Here is a 26,874-nt window from a genome sequence, read left to right on the forward strand (position 1 = left end):
TAACACCTGTTCTGTCAAGCCAGAAGGATACGAAGTTGTGATTCAGGGGTCAGGAAAAGTGCCGGCTTTCAGTGAATTGTTCTACACAAAGGTGACAGTGAATGACAAGGTGGAACTGAAGGGCATGTTGGACACTGGATCTATGGCTTGTACCATGAGTGAGGCAGCTGAGAGTCTTCTTAGAGAAGCTGGAGCTCTGGAAGGGGAACCCCAATCTGCAGAAAGAATCATGCTTGTTGGTTGTGGAGGAAAGCAGACTCATCCCAAATGCATTTATGATCTGACATTAACTGTTTATGAAATTAAGTGTATCGTCCCCGTTTTAGTGGTGTCAGGCCAAAATGATGAGCTCATCATTGGATCGAATGTAATCAAACGTCTCATGCATGTCATGAAAAGTTATCCGGATTATTGGAAGATTGTGTGTGCGGGGAATGAACATTCACCCCGTGACTGTGAACATTTCATAGACATGATGTCATGCACCACTAGATGGAGGGGCAATGAAGTTCCTGACAAGATTGGCACAGTAAAGCTGCCCCGTGCCGTCACACTACTCCCTCAGAGGGAATACTTAGTGTGGGGCAAGTTACCCAACAATGTACCGGTGTCCCCAGGTAGCACAATCATGATAGAGCCTAGTGCTTCCCGTTCCAGACCAAGAGACATTCTGGTTGGTCGGACCATTGTACCCATGTGGGGGGATTGGTGGGTGCCAATGAAGATAACCAATCTTTCAACAAAGGTAGTCACCTTAAAGAGGAATTCCAAGGTGGCTGATGTTTCTCCTTGTGTTGCAGTGGAGGACTTTGACATCAAACAAAACGTCTGTGAAACGGGGGGAACAGGGCAAGAACATGTGCCACTTACCACCAAGGAAGACTATAAAGAGAGGTTGACAAATCTTGGACTGGGAGACCTCGACATCAATTCAAGTCAAATCAGCAGTCAGTCAACGGAGAAACTTATGGAGCTTATTGAAGAATATGAGGACATCTTCTCCAGGCAACCGCTTGATTGTGGTAGAGCGAACGCTGTTGAACATCGCATCCGTCTGACTGATGAGCGTCCATTCCGCATGCCATACAGAAGGGTGCCTCCTGCTCACTATCAGCAGCTCCGCCTAGTGCTCACAGATATGGAGGAGAGAGGAATAATTCGTAAATCCACCAGCGAATATGCTTCTCCCCTCGTTCTGGTTTGGAAGAAGGATGGTGGCCTAAGGATCTGTACAGACTTTAGGTGGCTGAATGCGCGAACTTTGAAGGATGCTCATCCACTCCCTCACCAGGCAGACTGTCTCGCAGCATTAGGGGGTAATGCCTTCTTTAGCACAATGGACTTAACCTCTGGGTTTTACAACATCCCCATGTGAGAGGAGGATAAAAAGTACACCGCATTCACAACGCCTGTCGGGTTGTATGAATACAACAGGATGCCACAAGGACTCTGTAACAGCCCAGCCTCGTTCATGCGCATGATGTTGAACATTTTTGGGGATCTCAATTTCTCTAGTCTACTTTGTTATTTGGATGAACTTCTCGTTTTTGCCCCCACTGAAGAAGGAGCGCTGAGCAGACTCCGAGTGGTCTTTCAAAGACTGAGAGAGAACAACCTGAAACTAAGTCCAAAAAAATGTCATCTGCAACAGAAGTCAGTAAAATTTCTCGGCCATGTCATCGATCAGACAGGAGTGGCAGTGGATCCAGCCAAGGTGGATGTAATATCTAATTTACCAAGGGAGGCTATAATGGAGGATGATGGCTGCACACCTTCTGTGAAGAGGCTGAAGTCTTTTTTGGGCATGGTCTTTTTCTACCAGAGTTTCATTCCAGGATGCTCAGCCATTGCAAAACCATTGTTTGCATTAACAGCAGGCCTGAGAAAATCAGCACGAATGGGGAAGACTGGAAGAGGTCCTGGCATGTTTAAGAAGTTGACAGCAGCAGATTGGAGCCCAGCGTGTGAGGAAGCCTTCAACCGACTCGAGAGAGCTTCTTCATTGCGCAGTACTGGCTCATCCTGATTTTTCAAGGCCCTTCATCCTTTCTGTTGATGCATCATTAGATGGATTAGGGGCCGTTTTATCACAGTTGCCTGTTGGGGAGAGTAAGGCACGTCCCATTGCCTTCGCCAGCAAAGCCCTCAGCAAATCTCAGCAGAAATATCCTGCCTATCGTCTCGAATTTATGGCTCTGAAATGGAGTAAATGGGTGATTGTAACAGGGTATGTAATTTGCGATTCACCAAAACATGCAACCTCTGGGATTTTGTGTTTTTTTTTTTTCCTGTTATGTGCATTTTGTTTGGTTCTATATGTTTTTTCTATATCTCCTGCCTTTTGGTTCTGGGTGTGTGCGAGCGCGCGCGCGTTATTGGGCTGATTACGCGGGTACCTGTGTGCGCATGCGTGCTCCGCTCTTTCTTACCTATTAAGAGGTAGGTTTGTCGTGGCACGCTGTATTTGGGAAAAGCGAATAAATTGGTTTTGGGATCAAAATTCATTTTCATTATGCTGTATATTTCCCATTTAGAAGTAGGTTAGAGCGGTAGTAATGGAGCGGGAGTGTTTAATGGAGTTAGACATAGTTTTATTTCGGCGCTAGCATATGCGCTAATTGTTAGCGCTTGGAACATGTGCTGCACCTCGTTCACCGAGCGCATTTTATTTCTTTAGGGGAGCCCTGTGTGAGACGCTCCGCATCCACAACCCATGTTTTATTTGTTACAGGTATGGAGAAGTTTAGTTTGTATTATATTAATGAGTTATATTTGTTGCACTGTAAATGTTCATACTGTTCTTATGTAATTATTTCTAGAATGATTTTGTGAGTAGTGATTTGTTTTTTTATTGGATGTTTAATTGATATTCACTTTGTATTTTTTTTTTTGGATGGGGAATCAATTGTGTGATTCTGGTCAGATCCTTTCTTACCTATTAAGAGTTGTTACAGTAAAAACGTCAGTTTCAACCGTCCTGTGTCCTGTTTACTATACAATCACAACGCAGAGTACCTGGAAGGGACAGGTCCAGGGAAGACGGGTTACATCTGTTTATTGGAGCATCGTTATCTCGCTGTCTAGCTGGTGGAGACTAGAAAACCCAGAGCGAGGGCAGCATAATATCACTGTTTAAATTTGTTGAGATGTAAATGGAACAGTGAGATGGAGTTTATTTTTTTCACCCATGCCATAAAAATGCTGTTGATGGATGTTTTTATCATGAATGCTTGTGTAACAAGCTTCACAAGCACGTGGATTTTCTGACTCGGTGCTTCCAGCTTTACAAGCATGCACTCAGTCCTGGTGATCGGCGATGGCTGATCAGCTGCACAGATTCACACCAGCATTGGTGTCAAAAAGGGAGGTTTTATTTCTGTGGGAAAACAGCAGGGTACAGTCAATGGCTAACGTTCCTCCTCTCATCCCGTCTCTGCTCCCACAGCACACTGAGGCAACTGCCTAGCAATACAACTACGTTTTTTTCAAAATTTTTCAGAGCAAAATAACAATAATTACAACCATCTATAACTTTAATACACCTATCTACAACGGATAATATTGAAAACACAGCACACAGCACACTGAGGCAACTGCATGTAAACACACATAAAGCTATAGGATGCGCCATCAATACAACCCTGACCACACAAGCACTACAGAACCAAAGTTTTCATTCCCACCCACAATTACACAGAAAACACAGGAACCCCGTAGCTTAAAATGACAACAGTTTTGTTGGAGTTCACATAACATACATACTGTCAGGATTTGTGCCCAATCAGGACGGCATTTGATAAGGTGCTGTGTTTCTGCCCTCCGGCGGCTCCGACAGTTTTGTGAACTCTCTCATGAACTTGACTTTCCTTTTTTGGACCTGGCAACCACTTGTGTTTTGAGTTCTGCCATTCGGCAACTTTTTTTCAGTCATTGAGCCTGGTTTTGTTTCAGTCATTAATAAATCCTTGTTTCTAGTATGTCCCGCCTCTGCGCTTCCTTCCCCCGTCAGCTCGCCGACGTGACACATACAATCTTTTTTCTCATAACATCCCGGCCACATACTCCCCCCGGAACTTTACAAAACTTATTCAGTAAGGTAAATAGCTCAATGACACACAATGATGTGAACCTGGTCATTCATACAACCATCATCTACTATGTGATATATATGTCTCCCTCTCACAGGGAAAGTGATAGAGGATAACTGGCCAGGCTCTCCACCACCACTCACTAAAGAGGTGCCCCATGCACCACTAACTACTAGGAACACGATAACAGAACACATTAACTCGGTGTCTTACTGGCTCTACAATGAATGCCAATCACATGGAATGTTGATTATGACGACAAGAGATTCCCAATCCCACTAACTTATCTTTCCATAGGTACACTTTTACGTGTCATGTTATGAATCAATCGATTTACTGGCTTCACCATTCTCCCTACTCTTGTCCTAATCTGGTATATAGTGGTTGCTTGGGATGTAACCTTAGCAGACAAAGGGGTTATGGAGGGTACTACCCTAGCTTGCAGGAACACTGGTGCTTTCAGTCTCAATGTCATGGTTGTTATTTGAGGCACCTTCATAACAAGGTGAGTTGTTCACAGATAGGGAAACAGGTTCTGACACTTCCAATCCTGAAGGCACTTGTGGGTCTTTTGCACAACCAACTGTGTTGGTAACTTCAGCCACCCAATTAACGGTACGCACAGCACTGTCTATGACTAAATCTAGAACAGATTGAGTTCCTCCAGAGTTCTCGCAATGTATCTATGATGAAAGAACACTCATCTCCAACTTTGAACAGGAGGAAATTTGCTTGCAAGAGTAAGTTGGGGTGAACAACTTTCTCATGTCCCAAGCTGGTGTTCCTGACATGAAGATATGGCACCTGGGGTCTTTAGATTCCACAATGTAAGTGGCATATTTCCACTTGTCTGCTGGTTTTCTGCATCCACGTTCTCCCTTATTTGCCAAAAGGACCTGGTCTCCTACCTCAATGTCGCAGCCTTTGGTTCTTTGATTATACAATTCTGCTTTACGACGCTGACTATCTGTTACATTCCCGTTTGTGCAACCAACAAAGCTTCCTTTAAGTAATCTCTCATCCTCTTGACAAAGCTGTTGTAATCTACATGATGACTGTCCCTTTTAACGTTAGGAAAAATAACGTCATCCGGTAAACGTGGAATTCTTCCAAAAATTAGGTAGATTAAAGCTCTTGATGCTACTTCTGCTTAGCTCTGAGTGATAAAGCTCTGATCAACTATCGTTCTGTTAAAGCGCTCAGCTTGACCGTTTCCCATTGGATGATATGCAGTGGTTCTTGACTTCATTACTCCAACTACCTGCATGAGCTCTTGGATCAGCTTAATCTCAAAGTTAGCACCTTGATCCGAGTGTATTCTTTCTGGAAATCCATATATACAGAAGTACCGGTCCCACAGCTGTCGTGCTACTTGCTTAGCTGACTGGTTTCTACAAAGGAAGGCATGCACCATTTTGGTTAAGTGATCAGTTACTACCAAAACATCCACGCTTCTTCCATTCGAATCCTCTGCTGACCAGAAGTCCATGCAGACAAGTTCTAACCAGCTTGTAGTTCTGATACTGTATAAGGGCACTCTACCCTCTGGCTCAGGTGTCTTGCTGACCACACATTGTTTACAACACTTGACATGCTCACTAACATCCTGTTCCATTCCAATCTAAAAGAACCGCTGTCTTGGTGACCTTGGTGTCCAGAATAGTCATGAACTCCTTCCAGAACATCCTTAAATCAGCAATGACGGAACAATGAAAAGGTGTCTTCTCTTCCCTGTCAGAAAATCTTTACTGACTCTATACAATACGGCTCTATACAATACAATACATTTTCAGTCTCTCCCACTGCTTCAACGCTTTAAGTACCTTGTATGTCTCTTTCACACGCTCCTTACGTGAAGGTCTTCTGCCACAGGCCATGTAGACAAGAACACAAGAAAGGGTAGCATCCTTGGCTTGCTTCTCCTGCAATTCCCAGAGGGAGAATGAATGCGATTGTAGCAACCGTGCCTTCAGGTTCAGCTCTGTTCAGCTCTATAGGCCTTTGACTTCCGGATGATCTCTTTTTCCTCCATCTCAGTCAACACCTGTCGGAGTTTCTGGTAATGTGCTGAGGGTACACTATGGTAGGGTACCCGGACAGACAGGTGGATACGATGGACAATGTCCCTGGCCTTCCCACAATCAAGCTTGTCCTTGGAGAACACACTCTCATGCTTCTCAATCAATTGCAGCAATTTGTTTGAGAGTTATGGGTGAGTGGCCTTAACTCAAGACCTTAACTGGCACCCACCTGTCCCCTGTCATGGTAGCTATGACTGCCAATAATGACCTCCTTCTTGTGGGTCTGCGCTTTTGGTGGTTCAAAGACGATGGTACTTCCTTCAGACACTGGGGAGGTCACCGGTAGCTTAGCCCACACCAGATGTTCATGCTCTGGAAGTAACGTGACAGCACGGGCTAGTTTAGCAGTTCCTATGACATCAGGTATTTAATTTCCCTTACAACGATTGAGGCCGGACAACATGTTCATAAAATAGGAGACCTCTGGGCTCCCTGGAGCCTCAGGCTGTGCGACACAGTGCCAGTAAGATGATTCATTTGACTCTGTTGGTACTTAATGACATTCGTGACCAAAATCAGCTCATCCTGCTGTCCGGGTACTACTAATGTGGGCACGTAAACTGTGTGACCATACACTTCCATATTTACATGATGCACATGCTTAGGACAGACTTGGACACCTCCACAGCCTACAAGGACAACATCAGTAGGAACTGTACTTTGGGCTGTGGTTAAACCTGCATCTAGCAGTCTCTGTTCAGCCTCTTCACTCATAGTGCATGCCATGGATTCACTGGCCAGCAGAGCATGCAATGAGACTTTATTTTCCACAACAACATGCACATAAAACAGACTGTCTACTTTGTCCAATTTCAGCAACATCGTGAAGTTGGAAGTAGCCGCAACAATTTGTTCAAACTCATACATGGCATCACTAGTTCTGAGGGTTCCTCTTTCTGTACTCACATGGTCACCTCCCAAATGTGAGTGATTCAGTTTTCCTGGTTCGATTGACAGACTGGACGGTGCGGTTAGCTGTCCCAGGGCAATCCCTTCATTTATGTCCAGTTTCAAGGCATCACTTTCATACAGTCTGTACAAGTGGAATGTGACTCATGACCACACACATTGAAGGTGGTACGCTGCTCCCACAAGAAGGATGAGGGCCTGGCTGGAGCAACAGTGGGGAACTGGCTGGTTCTTTCGAGCACCTTTTCTAGTAGGGCTGCACGATTTGGGGAAAAAGACATACTGCAATTATTGAGATCAATATTGCGGTATGCGATTGCGAAATGATAAAGGGCACTTGCTTGTAAATCAATGAAAAGTCTCATACAAATTACTAATAGTGAAATGTTTAATTTCAAAGTGAAACATACAAACTACTTATAACAACTTGAAATGCCCAGTGCTTTCATACAATATTCTACAATATTAAATTTTCACAAAAACTCTTTACATTACTGTCGAACGACAAACCCTGGTAAGGCTAAACAACTGTTTTGATTATATTTGGCCATTATAAAATCCCGTATTGTAGTTCTTACGTTTAACCAAAACGTTGTTTGGAGGATGACTTGAACACAGGGATGCATAGCTTTGCTAGCTTAGCCTAGCTTAGCTAGTTAAACTGAGGTTAATTTCTTTAGGAAACCTTCAAAGTTTGAGAAAAGTTAACTAAACAGCTAAGAACAGTCTAAATAGTTAATGCCTACGTTTAGCCAAAACGTTGTTTGGAGGCTAACTTGAACACAGGAATGCATAGCTTCGTTAGCTTAGCTAAGGTTAAGACCTATAAAACGGGATTTTATAATGGCCAAATATATTCAAAACAATTGTCCAGCCTTACCTATGAAATGTAATCCCCCGCGATCTGGTTTGGAGCGTACAGCGGTTTGTACAGCCCCAAGCAGCACAAGAGTGAGGCATTTTTATTCACGTCTCTCCATAGACATGTATATGCTTCACTGCACAGCACGTTGCAATATGGCGGCGACGTTGACATACGTGTACCCATATGTCTATGCGAATCACGAATCTGAGGTCTCCATTGAACCGAATCAAAGTCATGTGACCAAACACGTCACATTTAAATCGCAGCTCTTTGCGTTCATGTAATCGCACAGACTGACATCGCGATTACGATTGCGATTAGATTAATCGTGCAGCACTATTCTCTAGCATGTCGAGAACATGCTCCAGTGTACCTGATTCTGTACCTTGTCTTGGCATCACTTGACATGACTGGGACACACTGCGTTACATTAGCATGATCACACCCACCAACGCTGGTGGCCGCGGGGTCCGTGACGGAATGGAATGTGTGAGGCTTGTGCACGCCTGGAAGATGCTTCTTTGCTTGCATCTCTCTCTGATTCTCGTCGATGGCTTCCTGCACCTCGATCATGGGTCATTTACCTATGGTTTTGCACTTTAACACACTAGAAAGTGTAATTCTAGTGTATTTGGGCAGTTTCTGATGAACGCTGATGGATGCTATTTCAGCATCCATATTCTACATTCTGCTACCTTGTTGGTCCGAGTGTTTGCTGGCTACTTCAGCTGATGTGTTGAGCCTCACCCAGTAGTCAGCAGGTGTCTCTTGAGCAGTGGGCAGTGTGGAATACAAGTCGGCCAATGGTAGGCATGACGCTGGAGTTTCGCTGAAGTAGCGTCTCAAGGTGCAGTAAATTGCTTCTGGATTGACAGCAGCATTATGTAAATTACTTTTAAGAGTTAGCTTGACAATGTTCTTTGCTCTGCCCATGAGGTGTTACAGAATCTCATCAAATGTTTCAGGCTGTGCACACTGGTTAGCCAACTTCCCTCAACCAAGTGCTTCTCATTGAACATGTAAAAGACAAAGAGGTACGTCCAGAAATAAAAGTGTTGAAAACTACAACATCAGAGCCACAGCTAGGCTCTGAGTGTTTCGAAAGATACTCAAACTGGACCACACTGTGCAGAGTCATAGCCAGACTCATTCATGTCGTACCTGCAGGAGAGATGATGTGTTTAGATGTTCAACCCCACTCTCGCATCTCACATGGGAGGCTCGTGGGAGCGCCTCATAGGGGTCGCCAGGCGCATTCTAGATGCAATGATGTCACAAACTGAACAAACACATCTCAGTCACGAAGTGATAAAGACCTTTATGGCAGAGGTGATGGCAATTATTAATGCGAGGCCTCTTGTCCCCATATCCACTGACCCTGACAGTCCTGCAGTACTTACACCAGCAATGCTACTAACGCACAAGATGAGTGCTGTTTCTGCTCCGTCTGGGAACTTTTCGTCAGGGAGGTTGTTTGGTAACAGTGGAAACATGTTCAAAACCTTGCTGATACCTTTTGGAAAAGGGGGAAAGGGGAATATTTGTCCACCTTACAAAACCGTGCAGAATGGACTGAAACTAGGCCTAATGTCAAAGAAGGAGATGTAGTCCTGCTAAAGGACTCCCAAGTCAACAAGAACGAATGGCCAATGGGATTAGTAGTAAAAACATTCCCCAGCAGCGACAGGAAGGTCCACAAAGTGGAAGTGCAGACTGTACAAGATGGAACTGTTAAAATGTTTCTCATACCAATTTCGGAGATTATCATTTTGCTTGCAGAGACTGAGTGAATATTCTTTGATGCAAAATGACCTAATATTTTTGTGTATTGATCCTTGTAGTGAAATAATGCAATTATATCAAGCGGGGAGTGTGATGCCTTTTGGTCAAAGGCAGTAATTAGTTCATGATGTGATAAGTTACATAAATAAGTGATTAATAAGTTCATAGTTAAAAATTAGTATAAGTAAATTCATGCTAAAAACCTTTTTGGGTTTGAAATCTGATCCGAGTGGGACATCTGTACCACAAATGATCTTGTCGTATTGTACGCGCAGAAACATGAGCGAGTGGTCGCTCTCACAATGGAGTTGTCTTTGACGTATTTTTTCCGGAAATGTGAACGAGTGCTTCGGCAGATTTAGGAGAGAAAACAATGCATGTAAACGCTAAATGTGCCCTACACGCTTGTACCTTGGGAAACTTTCGTCATTGTCAGTATTGATGTGTTCATAAGCACTCAGATATGTATTGGAATCACTTTTTAGTTGATAAAATATGACGCTAATGTAATGCAATGTGCACGTGTTCAAGCTAGGTTAATAATTAAGTGTGGCATTGAAACGTGTATTAGCTAGTAATTAATTTTTCCCTTTTTGTATGTTTCAGTTACAATATAAGAAAAGAGTTTATAAAAGATCTTCAGTAAAATCAAGCAAGCCTTGTGTGGAGATCTCTTATTTATTCGCTGGCTGTCTAGCTTCACATGGTCACGTGTTGTGAGGACAGCACACTGCATGTCACTCAACATTATATAAGAGTTAAGTGCAGCGAGTTAAGTGCAGACGTTTCTAACATAAAATTTCTAACATTAACCAGAAACAATTATCATAATCACAACACAACTGGTCTGACAATAGTGATGTGAATTTATTTAATTTAATGTGTAATGAAATAGTCAGTGACAGTGGGGGTTAAAAACTGACTATACATGGTGTTGTGGTGATTGTTTTTGTCACTGTAACATGGGAACAGAAAGAGAATTAAAGAATAATTTCAGCGATATAAGCAGAAAAACATAAAAAATTGTTTTAAAACAACATTTTATTTTCAGTTGTTTGTTTAACCCCGGACCAATCTGTTGGTCACACCACCACCCCCCTCTCTGGGGACAAACGGACTTTCTTCTCTTTCAAGATGGCCTGGCCCTAAAATATGAAAAAGAAAAATATTAGACCAACATTAGTTTCAACAGTAGAATAATGACATTTTAATATTATAACAAAATGAAGATTAGGATGTAGTTGGCTGAGGAAGTGTCACTTACACATTGATGAATGTGACAGCATCGTTTTTTGATGTGCTGAGCTTGATGAAGGTCACCCAGGATGAGAGTCTCAGCAGCGCTGTCCACGGTCCTCACACATGGACTTCAGGCGATCCAGGAAGGGCTGAAAGACAGAAGGAAACAGACAGACGTAAAGAGATGCATCTGAAAACATCCACAGTACTGTGTGAGTTTGTGTGTGGAGTGAAAGTGTGTGTGGGAGCTACCATGTCTGCTACAGCAAGAAGCTTGGTGGCCAAGGGTGTCCTCAAGGATCTCCTTGAGGACATCAAGCTCCATTTCCTGAATCTCCACGTGGTTCTAGAGGAAAAGCAGAGCTGAAATCAGTACTGTTCTAGACTGCATGAGAAAAAGGTGGGAACATGGCTCCAGCAGAGAGCAGATAAGACTCCTGTAGCAAATCTCTTGTAGTCACATGATGACAAAAGGGAGTTTTAAAGACTCACAGTTTGCTGCTCTTTCTTAAAGACTTTTTAAATGGCTGACGTATCCCTCACTCACACATACCTGGGTGTAGTTGTAGCTGCTGGCCATTCTGGAACTCTGAAGATCTGCAGGAACCGCTGATGAAGGAATCTTCTCGCTGGAAATACTCTGGGGTCGTTCTTCTCGTCGGAATCTCAGTCCAAAACAATGCTGGTCCTGGGATGGTGTCCTGGGATGGACTCTGGTAGGATAATGAGAGAGTAAAAAATGAATTATTTACATTTAGAAACAGTTGTAATCTTGCATGTTTCAAGTAGTTCAAAAAGACTAAATACCTACCAAAAATAGTAAGCAAGCACCTAAAATAAGCATAACCTAGATAGACAAAAAGTAGAAAAAAAGGTTAAAACATTAACCCTGAACATTTAATACTACACCACATTATATTAAAGTATATTAAGGTGTGAAATAGACTAAAAACGTCTCTGGCGTTTGGCTGGTGGCTCTCCAGCTGAAACCAGTGACTGGTACAAATCTGTGATGAGGTGTGGGTGGTCATCAGTAAGGGTCGTCCAGCCGTCAGTCTTCGTGACTTCTTCTGCATTCCTAAAAATCACACAGAGAAAAAAGTGAGCAGCTGCATCCAAATACTTGCCTTTGCAGGCCGTGCAAGGTAAGGATGGAAACCATGGAAACTTCCGCCCTGACATAACCGCTACCCTGAACTGTTCTGGAGTTTACATAGTGGCCTGGTCCTGAGATTAGGATGTTGTTGGCTGAGGAAGTGTCACTTACACATTGATGAATGTGACAGCGTCGTTTTTGGTGTGCTGAGCTTGATGAAGGTCACCCAGGATGAGGGTCTCAGCAGCGTTGTCCACGGTGAGGCTGGTGCACAGTGTGTCCTCACACATGGACTTGAGGCGATCCAGGAGGTACTAAAAGACAGAAGGAGACAGACAGTTCGAGGTGAAGAGATGAATCTAAAAAAAAAAACACATCAGTAATGTGTGAGTGTGGGAGCTACCATGTCTGCTGCAGCAAGCAGCTTGGCGGCCATCTGACGAATGTTGGGAGCCTTTCCCGAGTAGATAGAGGTCAGGATCTCCTTGAGGACGTCGGGCTCCATTTCCTTAATCTCCACGCGGTTCTAGAAAGAGAGCAGAGCTGAAATCAGTCTGGTTCTAGACTGCATGAGAAGAAGGTGGGCACATGGCTCCAGCAGAGAGCAGATAGTGGTGGCAGTGGTGGCCTAGCGGGTAAGGGAGCTGAGCCGTAATCAGAAGGTTGTCACTGAGGTGCCACTGAGCAAAGTATCGTCCCCACACACTGCTCCCCAGGCGCCTGTCATGGGTGCCCACTGCTCCCTCAGGGGATGGGATGAATGTAGAGACCACATTTCACGATGTGCACAGGGTGCTGTGCTGTGGTGTGTCATGTGTGAAAACTAATCACTTTTTTTATAAGACTCCTGTAGCAAATCTCATGTAGTCACATGATGACAAAAAGGAAGAACATGAGGTTTTAAAGACTCACAGTTTGCTGCTCTTTCGTGTCTTGTAGGAACATGGCACGGAAGACAGGACAGCGGACTGCAGAGAGACAGAAGAGTGTAAAGATGAGCATTAAATTCCTTTATTTCTTCTCTACAGTAGCTATTTAAATACCTGGAACCAAATCATCTTACGTCTGTCTGTAAATTCTCAAGTGTGTGCATGTGTGTGTGTATATTAGAGGATGTGGTAGAGGAAGTGTTACCTGCTAGGATGGATTTGTGGGCCTTGAACTCCTGCCCAGCTACACACAGGGTGCAGTCAGTGAGCAGGGATTCTTCCCACAGCTCCCCAAGCTCAAACGCCAGGCTGCTATCTGGCTCCTTCACCTGCGCTGTGGAGATCTCTGGATCCTTCTCCATAGTGATCTGTAACATCCCAACATGGTAGTTAGTACAACACAGCTACGCCATCACACAAAAGCTACCAACATGGAAGGACATTAAAGGGACGAACATCACAGAATCCCTCTGCAGTGAGACGGTCAAGTGCGACCAGGCAGCCAGTAATACTTACCTTACAGGTGAGGGTGAGCTTGTCATCCTGTAAAAGTCCAGAGGCATCGTCCAACACGTCATTTCTGCTGAATAACTCAGAGCCGATCTGATCGCCCTCGTACACTCGGGTGTAGTAGTTATTCTCTGCAACACAAAAGCACACAGACAGGACAGGTCAGCACTGAAGCTCAGCAATAAAATCAATACAGATCAAAGCAGAGAGATGCAGGAAAACACGCCTTTATCTCCTCTCACAGGGACATCTGAACTCACCAATGACCTTGGCCTCCTGTCCCTCGGCGTTGAGGAGGACGAGTCTTGCACAGGCCCGCACACCTGCCTCTGGAGCACTGACCAGGACGGCAAAGCATGACACGTAGCCCTCCTGGACAGAATCAACGCCGTTAGGGTACAACTGCAGAGCCCTGAGAACACACAGACCAGAGGAAGGAAGAGTTACAAACACATGAGCTGGAAGGACATCACTCCCTGGCTCAAGCGAGTCTCCAGACCCACCAAACCTACCATTTCAGCCGTCCGCTGGCATCCGAAAAGGTGGAGCTGGTGAGAGAGGCGCCATTCTCATCGTCTGCGAAGCTGAAGTTGCTGATCGTCCAGCTGCAGGAGATTTCTTCCACTTGATGCTGAGAAGAGAGCAAGTTCCATGCAGAGCCATGCAGTTCACATTATGAAATCAGCAATAAAATATGAACGGAGTGTAGTTCGTGTGATTTGTTATTAACACGATTTTTGGGGTATTTTTCTTTTCTCTGGTTATGTTGGTAATGGGGAAGGGGCGGGGCTTCCGCAGGTGGGTTAAACCTGTTTACTTCACATCTTTCAGAAACAACATGTCTACATCTTATATACTGCAATGGTGAAAAAATTAAACATGTCTCCAGACAACATTTTCGTATCTGGTTTTTGGGGTCCATGTGTCCCCATTTTCCATTTGCGATCATTAATTTCAGGACTAAGTGACTCCACGCCACCTGGCTTTTATGGCGTCATTCCTGTCCAAACTTGCAATATCAACGTTGACCGCTAGAGTGCGTAATGTGACGCTTTGATAACAAGAAGACTAATTTTTCGTGTGCTTTTATATTCATTATTTTTGTCACATTTTAGTCATTACAATTTTTTTAAAGCATGATAACTAAAATAACTGTAATGTCAAACCTATCATGCCCTTTATTACTTATTTCAATCTCAACGACACAGACATGGGCCTGGATTTATAATAATTATTATTTTTATTATTGTTGTTATGTGCTCTTGAACTCATGTAGTTTTTATATTTGCTTTTATGTTTTTATGGTCGCTTGGACTTCCATCCATTAAATAACTTATATTAATCAACTTGTCTAATAATATCACTGTTTAAATTTGTTGAGATGTAAATGGAACAGTGAGATGGAGTTTATTTTTTTCACCCATGCCATAAAAATGCTGTTGATGGATGTTTTTATCATGAATGCTTGTGTAACAAGCTTCACAAGCACGTGGATTTTCTGACTCGGTGCTTCCAGCTTTACAAGCATGCACTCAGTCCTGGTGATCGGCGATGGCTGATCAGCTGCACAGATTCACACCAGCATTGGTGTCAAAAAGGGAGGTTTTATTTCTGTGGGAAAACAGCAGGGTACAGTCAATGGCTAACGTTCCTCCTCTCATCCCGTCTCTGCTCCCATAGCACTCCGAGGCAACTGCCTAGCAATACAACTCGAGAAAAAAAATAAAATAAAATACATCAAATAACTCACCACATGGATTCCAACAGTAATTCAGTCATAAATAGTACAACTATTTACAGGTGAGCATAACAGTGACATTAAATGACAGAGAAAGTGAAAATACAATTATAAAAAAGAAAATGACGATTGTATAGTGGCTACATTACATACATTTCACATTTAACATACCTGTGGGAACACAGCAGGTACAGTCATGTTCACAGGCTTCTGCTAACACGTGGCAGCGAATTACGTTTTTTTCAAATTTTTTCAGAGCAAAATAACAATAATTACAACCATCTATAACTTTAATACACCTATATACAACGGATAATATTGAAAACACCGCACACAGCACACTGAGGCAACTGCATGTAAACACACGTAAAGCTATAGGATGCGCCATCAATACAACCCTGACCACACAAGCACTACAGAACCAAAGTTTTCATTCCCACCCACAATTACACAGAAAACACAGGAACCCCGTAGCTTAAAATGACAACAGTTTTGTTGGAGTTCACATAACAAACATACTGTCAGGATTTGTGCCAAATCAGGACGGCATTTGATAAGGTGCTGTGTTTCTGCCCTCCGGCGGCTCCGACAGTTTTGTGAACTCTCTCATGAACTTGACTTTCCTTTTTTGGACCTGGCAACCACTTGTGTTTTGAGTTCTGCCATTCGGCAACTTTTTTTCAGTCATTGAGCCTGGTTTTGTTTCAGTCATTAATAAATCCTTGTTTCTAGTATGTCCCGCCTCTGCACTTCCTTCCCCCGTTAGCTCGCCGACGTGACACATACAATCTCTTTTCTCATAACATCCCGGCCAAATACTCCCCCCGGAACTTTACAAAACTTATTCAGTAAGGTAAACCTGGTGAACCTGGTCATCCATACAACCATCATCTACTATGTGATATATATGTCTCCCTCTCACAGGGAAAGTGATAGAGGATAACTGGCCAGGCTCTCCACCACCACTCACTAAAGAGGTGCCCCATGCACCACTCACTACTAGGAACACGATAACAGAACACATTAACTCTGTGTCTTACTGGCTCTACAATGAGTGCCAATCACATGGAATGTTGATTATGACGACAAGAGATTCCCAATCCCACTAACTTATCTTTCCATAGGTACACTTTTATGTGTCATGTTATGAATCAATCGATTTACTGGCTTCACCATTCTCCCTACTCTTGTCCTAATCTGGTATATAGTGGTTGCTTGGGATGTAACCTTAGCAGACAAAAGGGTTATGGAGGGTACTACCCTAGCTAGCAGGAACACTGGTGCTTTCAGTCTCAATGTCATGGTTGTTATTTGAGGCACTGTCATAACAAGGTGAGTTGTTCACAGATAGGGAAACAGGTTCTGACACTTCCAATCCTGAAGGCACTTGTGGGTCTTCTGCACAACCAACTGTGTTGGTAACTTCAGCCACCCAATTAACGGTACGCACAGCACTGTCTATGACTGAATCTAGAACAGATTGAGTTCCTCCAGAGTTCTCGCAATGTATCTATGATGAAAGAACACTCATCTCCAACTTTGAGCAGGAGGAAATTTGCTTGCAAGAGTAAGTTGGGGTGAACAACTTTCTCATGTCCCAAGCTGGTGTTCTTGACATGAAGATATGGCACCTGGGGTCTTTAGATTCCACAATGTAAGTGGCATATTTCCACTTGTCTGCCAGTTTTCTGCATCCACGTTCTCCCTTATTTGCCAAAAGGACCTGGTCTCCTACCTCAATGTCGCAGCCTTTGGTTCTTTGATTATACAATTCTGCTTTACGACGCTGACTATCTGTTACATTCCCGTTTGTGCAACCAACAAAGCTTCCTTTAAGTCATCTCTCATCCTCTTGACAAAGCTGTTGTAATCTACATGATGACTGTCCCTTTTAACGTTAGGAAAAATAACGTCATCCGGTAGACGTGGAATGCTTCCAAAAATGAGGTAGATTAAAGGTCTTGATGCCACTTCTGCTTAGCTCTGAGTGATAAAGCTCTGATCAACTATCGTTCTGTTAAAGCGCTCAGCTTGACCGTTTCCCATTGGATGATATGCAGTGGTTCTTGACTTCATTACTCCAACTACCTGCATGAGCTCTTGGATCAGCTTAATCTCAAAGTTAGCACCTTGATCCGAGTGTATTCTTTCTGGAAATCCATATATACAGAAGTACCGGTCCCACAGCTGTCGTGTTTGTCACGTCCATGCGGGCATGACGCGGCGGGTGAACGGAGAGGAGGACGAAGAGTGACGAGGAATGGAGGACGCTTTCACCTGACATCACGGAACAGGGGTTTAATGGTGAATCACAGGACAGGGGAGACATCCGAGACGTAGACAATGGTGAACACGGAACATAACTTCAAAGACCTGACAGCAGACAGAAACGAACAGGGCAGCTTTATACAATTAACACAGGTGAAAACGATTAGGGAACATTACACATGACAACAATGAAACTCCGGTCCGGAGTAACCCCCATTTCGGACCGGATCCTGACAGTGCTACTTGCTTAGCTGACTGGTTTCTACACAGGAAGGCATGCACCATTTTGGTTAAGTGATCCGTTACTAACAAAACATCCACGCTTCTTCCATTCGAATCCTCTGCTGACCAGAAGTCCATGCAGACAAGTTCCAACCAGCTTGTAGTTCTGATACTGTATAAGGGCACTCTACCCTCTGGCTCAGGTGTCTTGCTGACCACACATTGTTTACAACACTTGACATACTCACTAACGTCCTGTTCCATTCCAATGTAAAAGAACCGCTGTCTTGGTGACCTTGGTGTCCAGAATAGTCATGAACTCCTTCCAGAACATCCTTAAATCAGCAATGACGGAACAATGAAAAGGTGTCTTCTCTTCCCTGTCAGAAAATCTTTACTGACTCTATACAATACGGCATCCAACATTTTCAGTCTCTCCCACTGCTTCAACGCTTTAAGTACCTTGTATGTCTCTTTCGCACGCTCCTTACATGAAGGTCTTCTGCCACAGGCCATGTAGACAAGAACACAAGAAAGGGTAGCATCCTTGGCTTGCTTCTCCTGCAATTCCCGGAGGGAGAATGAATGCGATTGTAGGAACCGTGCCTTCAGGTTCAGCTCTGTTCAGCTCTATAGGCCTTTGACTTCCTGATGATCTCCTTTTCCTCCATCTCAGTCAACACCTGTCGGAGTTTCTGGTAATGTGCTGAGGGTACACTATGGTAGGGTACCCGGACAGACAGGTGGATACGATGGACAATGTCCCTGGCCTTCCCACAATCAAGCTTGTCCTTGGAGAACACACTCATGCTTCTCAATCAATTGCAGCAATTTGTTTGAGAGTTATGGGTGAGTGGCCTTAACTCAAGACCTTAACTGGCACCCACCTGTCCCCTGTCATGGTAGCTATGACTGCCAATAATTACCTCCTTCTTGTGGGTCTGCGCTCTTGGTGGTTCAAAGATGGTACTTCCTTCAGACACTGGGGAGGTCACTGGTAGCTTAGCCCACACCAGATGTTTATGCTCTGGAAGTAACGTGACAGCACGGGCTAGTTTAGCAGTTCCTATGACATCAGGTATTTAATTTCCCTTCCAACGATTGAGGCCAGACAACATGTTCATAAAATAGGAGACCTCTGGGCTCCCTGGGCTTGGACACCTCCACAGCCTACAAGGACAACATCAGTAGGAACTGTACTTTGGGCTGTGGTTAAACCTGCATCTAGCAGTCTCTGTTCAGCCTCTTCACTCATAGTGCATGCCATGGATTCACTGGCCAGCAGAGCATGCAATGAAACTTTATTTTCCACAACAACATGCACATAAAACAGACTGTCTACTTTGTCCAATTTCAGCAACATCGTGAAGTTGGAAGTAGCCGCAACTATTTTTTTAAATTCATACATGGCATCACTAGTTCTGAGGGTTCCTCTTTCTGTACTCACATGGTCGCCTCCCGAATGTGAGTGATTCAGATTTCCTGGTTCGATTGACAGAGTGGACGGTGCGGTTAGCTGTCCCAGGGCAATCCCTTCATTTATGTCCAGTTTCAAGGCATCACTTTCATACAGTCTGTACAAGTGGAATGTGACTCATGACCACACACATTGAAGGTGGTACGCTGCTCCCACAAGAAGGATGAGGGCCTGGCTGGAGCAACAGTGGGGAACTGGCTGGTTCTTTCGAGCACCTTCTCTAGTAGGGCTGCACGATTTGGGGAAAAAGACATATTGCAATTATTGAGATCAATATTGCGGTATGCGATTGCGAAATGATAAAGGGCACTTGCTTGTAAATCAGTGAAAAGTCGCATACAAATTACTAATAGTGAAATGTTTAATTTCAAAGTGAAACATACAAACTACTTATAACAACTTGAAATGCCCAGTGCTTTCATACAATATTCTACAAAATTAAATAATCACAAAAAAACTCTTTACATTACTGTCGAACGACAAACCCTGGTAAGGCTAAACAACTGTTTTGATTATATTTGGCAATTATAAAATCCTGTATTGTAGTTCTTACGTTTTAACCAAAACGTTGTTTGGAGGCTGACTTGAACACAGGGATGCATAGATTTGCTAGCTTTTGCTAGTGAATTTCTTTAGGAAACCTTCAAAGTTTGAAAAAAGTTAACTAAACAGCTAAGAACAGTCTTAATAGTTAATGCCTACGTTTAGCCAAAACGTTGTTCGGAGGCTGACTTGAACACAGGAATGCATAGCTTCACTAGCTTAGCTAAGGTTAAGACTTATAAAACGGGATTTTATAATGGCCAAATATATTCAAAACAATTGTCCAGCCTTACCTATGAAATGTAATCCCCCGGGATCTGGTTTGGAGCGTACAGCGGTTTGTACAGCCCCAAGCAGCACAAGAGTGAGGCATTTTTATTCACGTCTCTCCATAGACATGTATATGCTTCACTGCACAGCACGTCGCAATATGGCGGCGACGTTGACATACGTGTACCCATATGTCTATGCGAATCACGAATCTGAGGTCTCCATTGAACCGAATCAAAGTCATGTGACCAAACACGTCACATTTAAATCGCAGCTTTTTGCGTTCATGTAATCGCACAGACTGACATCGCGATTACGATTGCGATTAGATTAATCGTGCAGCACTATTCTCTAGCATGTCGAGAACATGCTCCAGTGTACCTGATTCTGTACCTTGTCTTGGCATCACTTGACATGACTGGGACACACTGCGTTACATTAGCATGATCACACCCACCAACGCTGGTGGCCGCGGGGTCCGTGACGGAATGGAATGTGTGAGGCTTGTGCACGCCTGGAAGATGCTTCTTTGCTTGCATCTCTCTCTGATTCTCATCGATGGCTTCCTGCACCTCGATCATGGGCCATTTACCTATGGTTTTGCACTTTAACACACTACGAAGTGTAATTCTAGTCAATTTGGGTAGTTTCTGATGAACGCTGATTGACGCTGTTTCAGCATCCATATTCTACATTCTGCTTCCTTGTTGGTCCAAGTGTTTGCTGGCTACTTCAGCTGATGTGTTGAGCCTCACCCAGTAGTCAACAGGTGTCTCTGGGCAGTGTGGAATACAAGTCGGCCAATGGTAGGCATGACGCTGGAGTTTCGCTGAAGTAGCGTCTCAAGGTGCAGTAAATTGCTTCTGGATTGACAGCAGCATTATGTAAATTACTTTTAAGAGTTAGCTTGACAATGTTCTTTGCTCTGCCCATTAGGTGTTCCAGAATCTCATCAAATGTTTCAGGCTGTGCACACTGGTTAGCCAACTTCCCTCAACCAAGTGCTTCTCATTGAACCTGAAAAAGACAAAGAGGTACGTCCAGAAATAAAAGTGTTGAAAACTACAACATCAGAGCCACAGCTAGGCTCTGAGTGTTTCGAGAGATACTCAAACCGGACCACACTGTGCCGAGTCCTGTAGTCCTGCTAAAGGGCTCCCAAGTCAACAAGAACGAATGGCCAATGGGATTAGTAGTAAAAACATTCCCCAGCAGCGACAGTAAGGTCCGCAAAGTGGAAGTGTGGACTGTACAAGATGGAACTGTTAAAGTGTTTCTCATACCAATTTCGGAGATTATCATTTTGCTTGCAGAGACTGAGTGAATATTCTTTGATGCAAAATGACCTAATATTCTTGTGTATTGATCCTTGTAGTGATATAATGCGATTATATCAAGCGGGGAGTGTGATGCCTTTTGGTCAAAGGCAGTAATTAGTTCATGATGTGATAAGTTACATAAATAAGGTGATTAATAAGTTCATAGTTAAAAATTAGTATAAGTAAATTGGGGTTGAAATCTGATCCAAGTGGGACATCTGTATCACAAATGATCTTGTCGTATTGTACGCGCAGAAACATGAGCGAGTGGGCGCTCTCACAATGGAGTTGTCTTTGACGTATTTTTTCCGGAAATGTGAACGAGTGCTTCGGCAGATTTAGGAGAGAAAACAACGCATGTAAACGCTAAATGTGCCCTACACGCTTGTGCCTTGGGAAACTTTCGTCATTGTCAGTATTGATGTGTTCATAAGCACTCAGATATGTATTGGAATCACTTTTAGTTGATAAAATATGACGCTAATGTAATGCAATGTGCACGTGTTCAAGCTAGGCTAATAATTATGTGTGGCATTGAAACGTGTATTAGCTAGTAATTCATTTTTCCCTTTTTGTATGTTTCAGTTACAATATAAGAAAAGAGTTTATAAAAGATCTTCAGTAAAATCAAGCAAGCCTTGTGTGGAGATCTCTTTTATTTGTTCGCTGGCTGTCTAGCTTCACATGGTCACGTGTTGTGAGGACAGCACACTGAATGTCACTGAACATTATATAAGAGCCAGCGAGTTAAGTGCAGACGTTTCTAACATAGAATTTCTAACATTAATGAGAAACATTTATCATAATCACAACACAACTGGTCTGACAATAGTGATGTGAATTTATTTAATTTAATGTGTTATGAAATAGTCAGTGACAGTGGGGGTTAAAAACTGACTATACATGGTGTTGTGGTGATTGTTTTTGTCACTAACATGGGAACAAAAAGAGAATTAAAGAATAATTTCAGCGATATAAGCAGAAAAACATAAAAAATTGTTTTAAAACAACATTTTATTTTCAGTTGTTTGTTTAACCCCGGACCAATCTGTTGGTCACACCACCACCCCCCTCTCTGGGGACAAACGGACTTTCTTCTCTTTCAAGATGGCCCTAAAATGTGAAAAAGAAAGATATTAGACCAACATTAGTTTCAACAGTAGAATTTTTTTTTTAAACTGAATAATGACATTTTAATATTATAACAAAATGAAAATTAGGATGTTGTTGGCTGAGGAAGTGTCACTTACACATTGATGAATGTGACAGCATCGTTTTTGATGTGCTGAACTTGATGAAGGTCACCCAGGATGAGAGTCTCAGCAGCGTTGTCCACGGTGAGGCAGCTGCAAAGTATGTCCTCACACATGGACTTCAGACGATCCAGCAAGTACTGAAAGACAGAAGGAGTCAGACAGACGTAAAGAGATGCATCTGAAAACATCCACAGTACTGTGTGAGTTTGTGTGTGGAGTGAAAGTGTGTGTGGGAGCTACCATGTCTGCTGCAGCAAGCAGCTTGATGGCCATCTGACGAATGTTGGGAGCCTTTCCCCAGTAGATATAGATCAGGATCTCCTTGAGGACATTGGGATCCATTTCCTGAATCTCCACGTGGTTCTAGAGGAAAAGCAGAGCTGAAATCAGAACTGTTCTAGACTGCATGAGAAAAAGGTGGGAACATGGCTCCAGCAGAGAGCAGATAAGACTCCTGTAGCAAATCTCTTGTAGTCACATGATGACAAAAAGGAGTTTTAAAGATGAGCATTAAATTCCTTTTTTAATAATTTAACTGCATAATAAAGCCCAAAATAGAGAGGTAAACAGTGTCAGATGGATAAAGACTTTTTAAATGGCTGACGTATCCCTCACTCACACACACCTGGGTGTAGTTGTAGCTGCTGGCCATTCTGGAACTCTGAAGATCTGCAGGAACCTCTGATGAAGGAATCTTCTCGCTGGAAACGCTGTGGCTGGTGGCTTTCTAACAGGAATCTCTTGCAGGGGTTGTTCTTCTTGTAGGAATCTCAGTCCAAAACAATGCTGGTCCTGGGATGGTGTCCTGGGATGGACTCTGGTAGGATAATGAGAGAGTAAAAAATGAATTATTTACATTTAGAAACAGTTGTAATCTTGCATGTTTCATGTATTTCAAAAGACTAAATACCTACATAAAAATAGTAAGCAAGCACCTAAAATAAGCATAACCTAGATAGACAAAAAGTAGAAAAAAAGGTTAAAACATTAACCCTGAACATTTAATATTACACCACATTATATTAAAGTATATTAAGGTGTGAAAAAGACTAAAAACGTCTCTGGCGTTTGGCTGGTGGCTCTACAGCTGAAACCAGTGACTGGTACAAATCTGTGATGAGGTGTGGGTGGTCATCAGTAAGGGTCGTCCAGCCGTCAGTCTTCGTGACTTCTTCTGCATTCCTAAAAATCACACAGAGAGAAAAAAGTGAGCAGCTGCATCCAAATACTTGCCTTTGCAGGCCGTGCAAGGTAAGGATGGAAACCATGGAAACTTCCGCCCTGACATAACCGCTACCCTGAACTGTACTGGAGTTTACATAGTGGCCTGGTCCTGAGATTAGGATGTAGTTGGCTGAGTCAATGTCACTTACACGTTGATGAATGTGACAGCGTCGTTTTTGGTGTGCTGAGCTTGAAGAAGGTCTCCCAGGATGAGGGTCTCAGCAGCGTTGTCCACGGTGAGGCTGCTGCACAGTGTGTCCTCACACATGGACTTGAGGCGATCCAGGAGGTACTAAAAGACAGAAGGAGACAGACAGTTCGAGGTGAAGAGATGAATCTAAAAAAAAAAAAACATCAGTAATGTGTGAGTGTGGGAGCTACCATGTCTGCTGAGAGCAAGAGAAGAGAGCAAGAAACATATTTCATGTGTCGTCAATGTATTAATTTAGGTAAACAGCGGCCAGATCTTCAGCACCGTAGACTGCTCTTCTGTATTATTCTGTAACTAAACTTTATTAATGCTCTAACTGTATAATAAAGCCCAACAAAGAGAGATAAACACTGTTAGATGGATAAAGACTTTTTAAATGGCTGATGTATCCCTCACTCACACACACCTGGGTGTAGTTGTAGCTGCTGGCCATTCTGGAACTCTGAAGATCCTCTGATGAATTAATCTTCTCACTGGAAGCGCTGTGGGGTCGTTCTTCTAGCAGGAATCTTCGTCTAAAACAATGCTGGTCTCTCACGAATGCTCTTTAAACATTAATGATCTGATTAGACAAAAATAAAAAATGTGTAGAAATAAAAGTATTATATGGCTAATGCTAACTCTGTCCTAAATTAACTCAGTGATGTTTTGGTAGCTACTCACCAAAAATGCTGCTGCTCTGTGCTGTGTCGTAATGAAACTGAGTAAAAATAGGAATTATTGTTTACATATCGTGGCTACCATGGTAACGTGACTCTACACTAACCACGTGTGCAGGGGCACCTTATATTGCATCATTTAAATTTGTATACTTTTAACTGTTAAGGAACATTTTTTTTCAAGCCATGCAGTTCACATTATGAAATCAGCAATAAAATATGAACGGAGTGTAGTTCGTGTGATTTGTTATTAACACGATTTTTTGGGTATTTTTCTTTTCTCTGGTTATGTTGGTAATGGGGAAGGGGCGGGGCTTCCGCAGGTGGGTTAAACCTGTTTACTTCACATATTTCAGAAACAACATGTCTACATCTTATATACTGCAATGGTGAAAAAATTAAACATGTCTCCAGACAACATTTTCATATCTGGTTTTTGGGGTCCATGTGTCCCCATTTTCCACTTGCGATCATTAATTTCAGGACTAAGTGACTCCACGCCACCTGGCTTTTATGGCGTCATTCCTGTCCAAACTTGCAATATCAACGTTGACCGCTAGAGTGCGTAATGTGACGCTTTGATAACAAGAAGACTAATTTTTCGTGTGCTTTTATATTCATTATTTTTGTCACATTTTAGTAATTACAATTTTTTTAAAGCATGATAACTAAAATATCTGTAATGTCAAACCTATCATGCCCTTTATTACTTATTTCAATCTCAACAACACAGACATGGGCCTGGATTTATAATAATAATTATTTTTATTATTGTTGTTATGTGCTCTTGAACTCATGTAGTTTTTATATTTGCTTTTATGTTTTTATGGTCGCTTGGACTTCCATCCATTAAATAACTTATATTAATCAACTAGTCTAATAATATCACTGTTTAAATTTGTTGAGATGTAAATGGAACAGTGAGATGGAGTTTATTTTTTTCACCCATGCCATAAAAATGCTGTTGATGGATGTTTTTATCATGAATGCTTGTGTAACAAGCTTCACAAGCACGTGGATTTTCTGACTCGGTGCTTCCAGCTTTACAAGCATGCACTCAGTCCTGGTGATCGGCGATGGCTGATCAGCTGCACAGATTCACACCAGCATTGGTGTCAAAAAGGGAGGTTTTATTTCTGTGGGAAAACAGCAGGGTACAGTCAATGGCTAACGTTCCTCCTCTCATCCCGTCTCTGCTCCCACAGCACTCCGAGGCAACTGCCTAGCAATACAACTCGAGAAAAAAAATGAAATAAAATACATCAAATATCTCACCACATGGATTCCAACAGTAGTTCAGTCATAAATAGTACAATTATTTACAGGTGAGCATAACAGTAGAGGTGGTTGTAGCCTAGTGGGTAACTCACTCGCCTATGAACCAGAAGACCCGGGTTCGAATCCCACTTACCACCATTGTGTCCCTGAGCAAGACACTTAACCCTAAGTTGCTCCAGGGAAACTGTCCCTGTAACTACTGATTGTAAGTCGCTCTGGATAAGGGCGTCTGATAAATGCTGTAAATGTAAATGTAAACAGTGACATTAAATGACAGAGAAAGTGAAAATACAATTATAAAAAAGAAAATGACGATTGTATAGTGGCTACATTACATACATTTCACATTTAACATACCTGTGGGAACACAGCAGGTACAGTCATGTTCATGTGCGTCTCAGCCCTCCTCTCATCCTACAAGACACAGGCTTCTGCTAACACGTGGCAGCGAATTACGTTTTTTTCAAAATTTTTCAGAGCAAAATAACAATAATTACAACCATCTATAACTTTAATACACCTATATACAACGGATAATATTGAAAACACAGCACACAGCACACTGAGGCAACTGCATGTAAACACACGTAAAGCTATAGGATGCGCCATCAATACAACCCTGACCACACAAGCACTACAGAACCAAAGTTTTCATTCCCACCCACAATTACACAGAAAACACAGGAACCCCATAGCTTAAAATGACAACAGTTTTGTTACATACTGTCAGGATTTGTGCCCAATCAGGACAGCATTTGATAAGCATTGTGTTTCTGCCCTCCGGCGGCTCAGACAGTTTTGTGAACTCTCTCATGAACTTGACTTTCCTTTTTTGGACCTGGCAACCACTTGTGTTTTGAGTTCTGGCATTCGGCAACTTTTTTTTCAGTCATTAAGCCTGGTTTTGTTT

The 26,874-nt window shown here is 42.9% G+C and overlaps 2 protein-coding genes across 2 annotated transcripts; both read right to left on the bottom strand.

The window, feature by feature from the left end:
* Nucleotides 1–11,881: 11,881 nt before the first annotated feature.
* LOC114796736 (speckle-type POZ protein-like) lies at nt 11,882–13,596 on the bottom strand. The gene is made up of 6 exons (XM_028991208.1): nt 13,506–13,596; nt 13,195–13,357; nt 12,973–13,028; nt 12,464–12,586; nt 12,232–12,374; nt 11,882–12,042 (listed from the first exon to the last, which is right to left on the bottom strand). The coding sequence occupies exons 2-6, from the start codon at nt 13,349–13,351 to the stop codon at nt 11,910–11,912; spliced, it is 612 nt and encodes a 203-aa protein (XP_028847041.1). The 5' UTR covers nt 13,352–13,357; nt 13,506–13,596; the 3' UTR covers nt 11,882–11,909.
* An 8,795-nt stretch (nt 13,597–22,391) lies between these two features.
* LOC114796872 (speckle-type POZ protein-like) lies at nt 22,392–24,716 on the bottom strand. Its single transcript, XM_028991384.1, has 8 exons — nt 24,691–24,716; nt 24,434–24,572; nt 23,966–24,108; nt 23,507–23,774; nt 23,218–23,409; nt 22,833–22,955; nt 22,587–22,729; nt 22,392–22,449 (listed from the first exon to the last, which is right to left on the bottom strand). Exons 5-8 carry the CDS (start codon nt 23,242–23,244, stop codon nt 22,392–22,394), a joined length of 351 nt encoding a protein of 116 aa, XP_028847217.1. The 5' UTR covers nt 23,245–23,409; nt 23,507–23,774; nt 23,966–24,108; nt 24,434–24,572; nt 24,691–24,716.
* Nucleotides 24,717–26,874: the final 2,158 nt, after the last annotated feature.

Source organism: Denticeps clupeoides, chromosome 9, assembly GCF_900700375.1.
Source record: "Denticeps clupeoides chromosome 9, fDenClu1.1, whole genome shotgun sequence".
Lineage (NCBI taxonomy): Eukaryota > Metazoa > Chordata > Actinopteri > Clupeiformes > Denticipitidae > Denticeps > Denticeps clupeoides.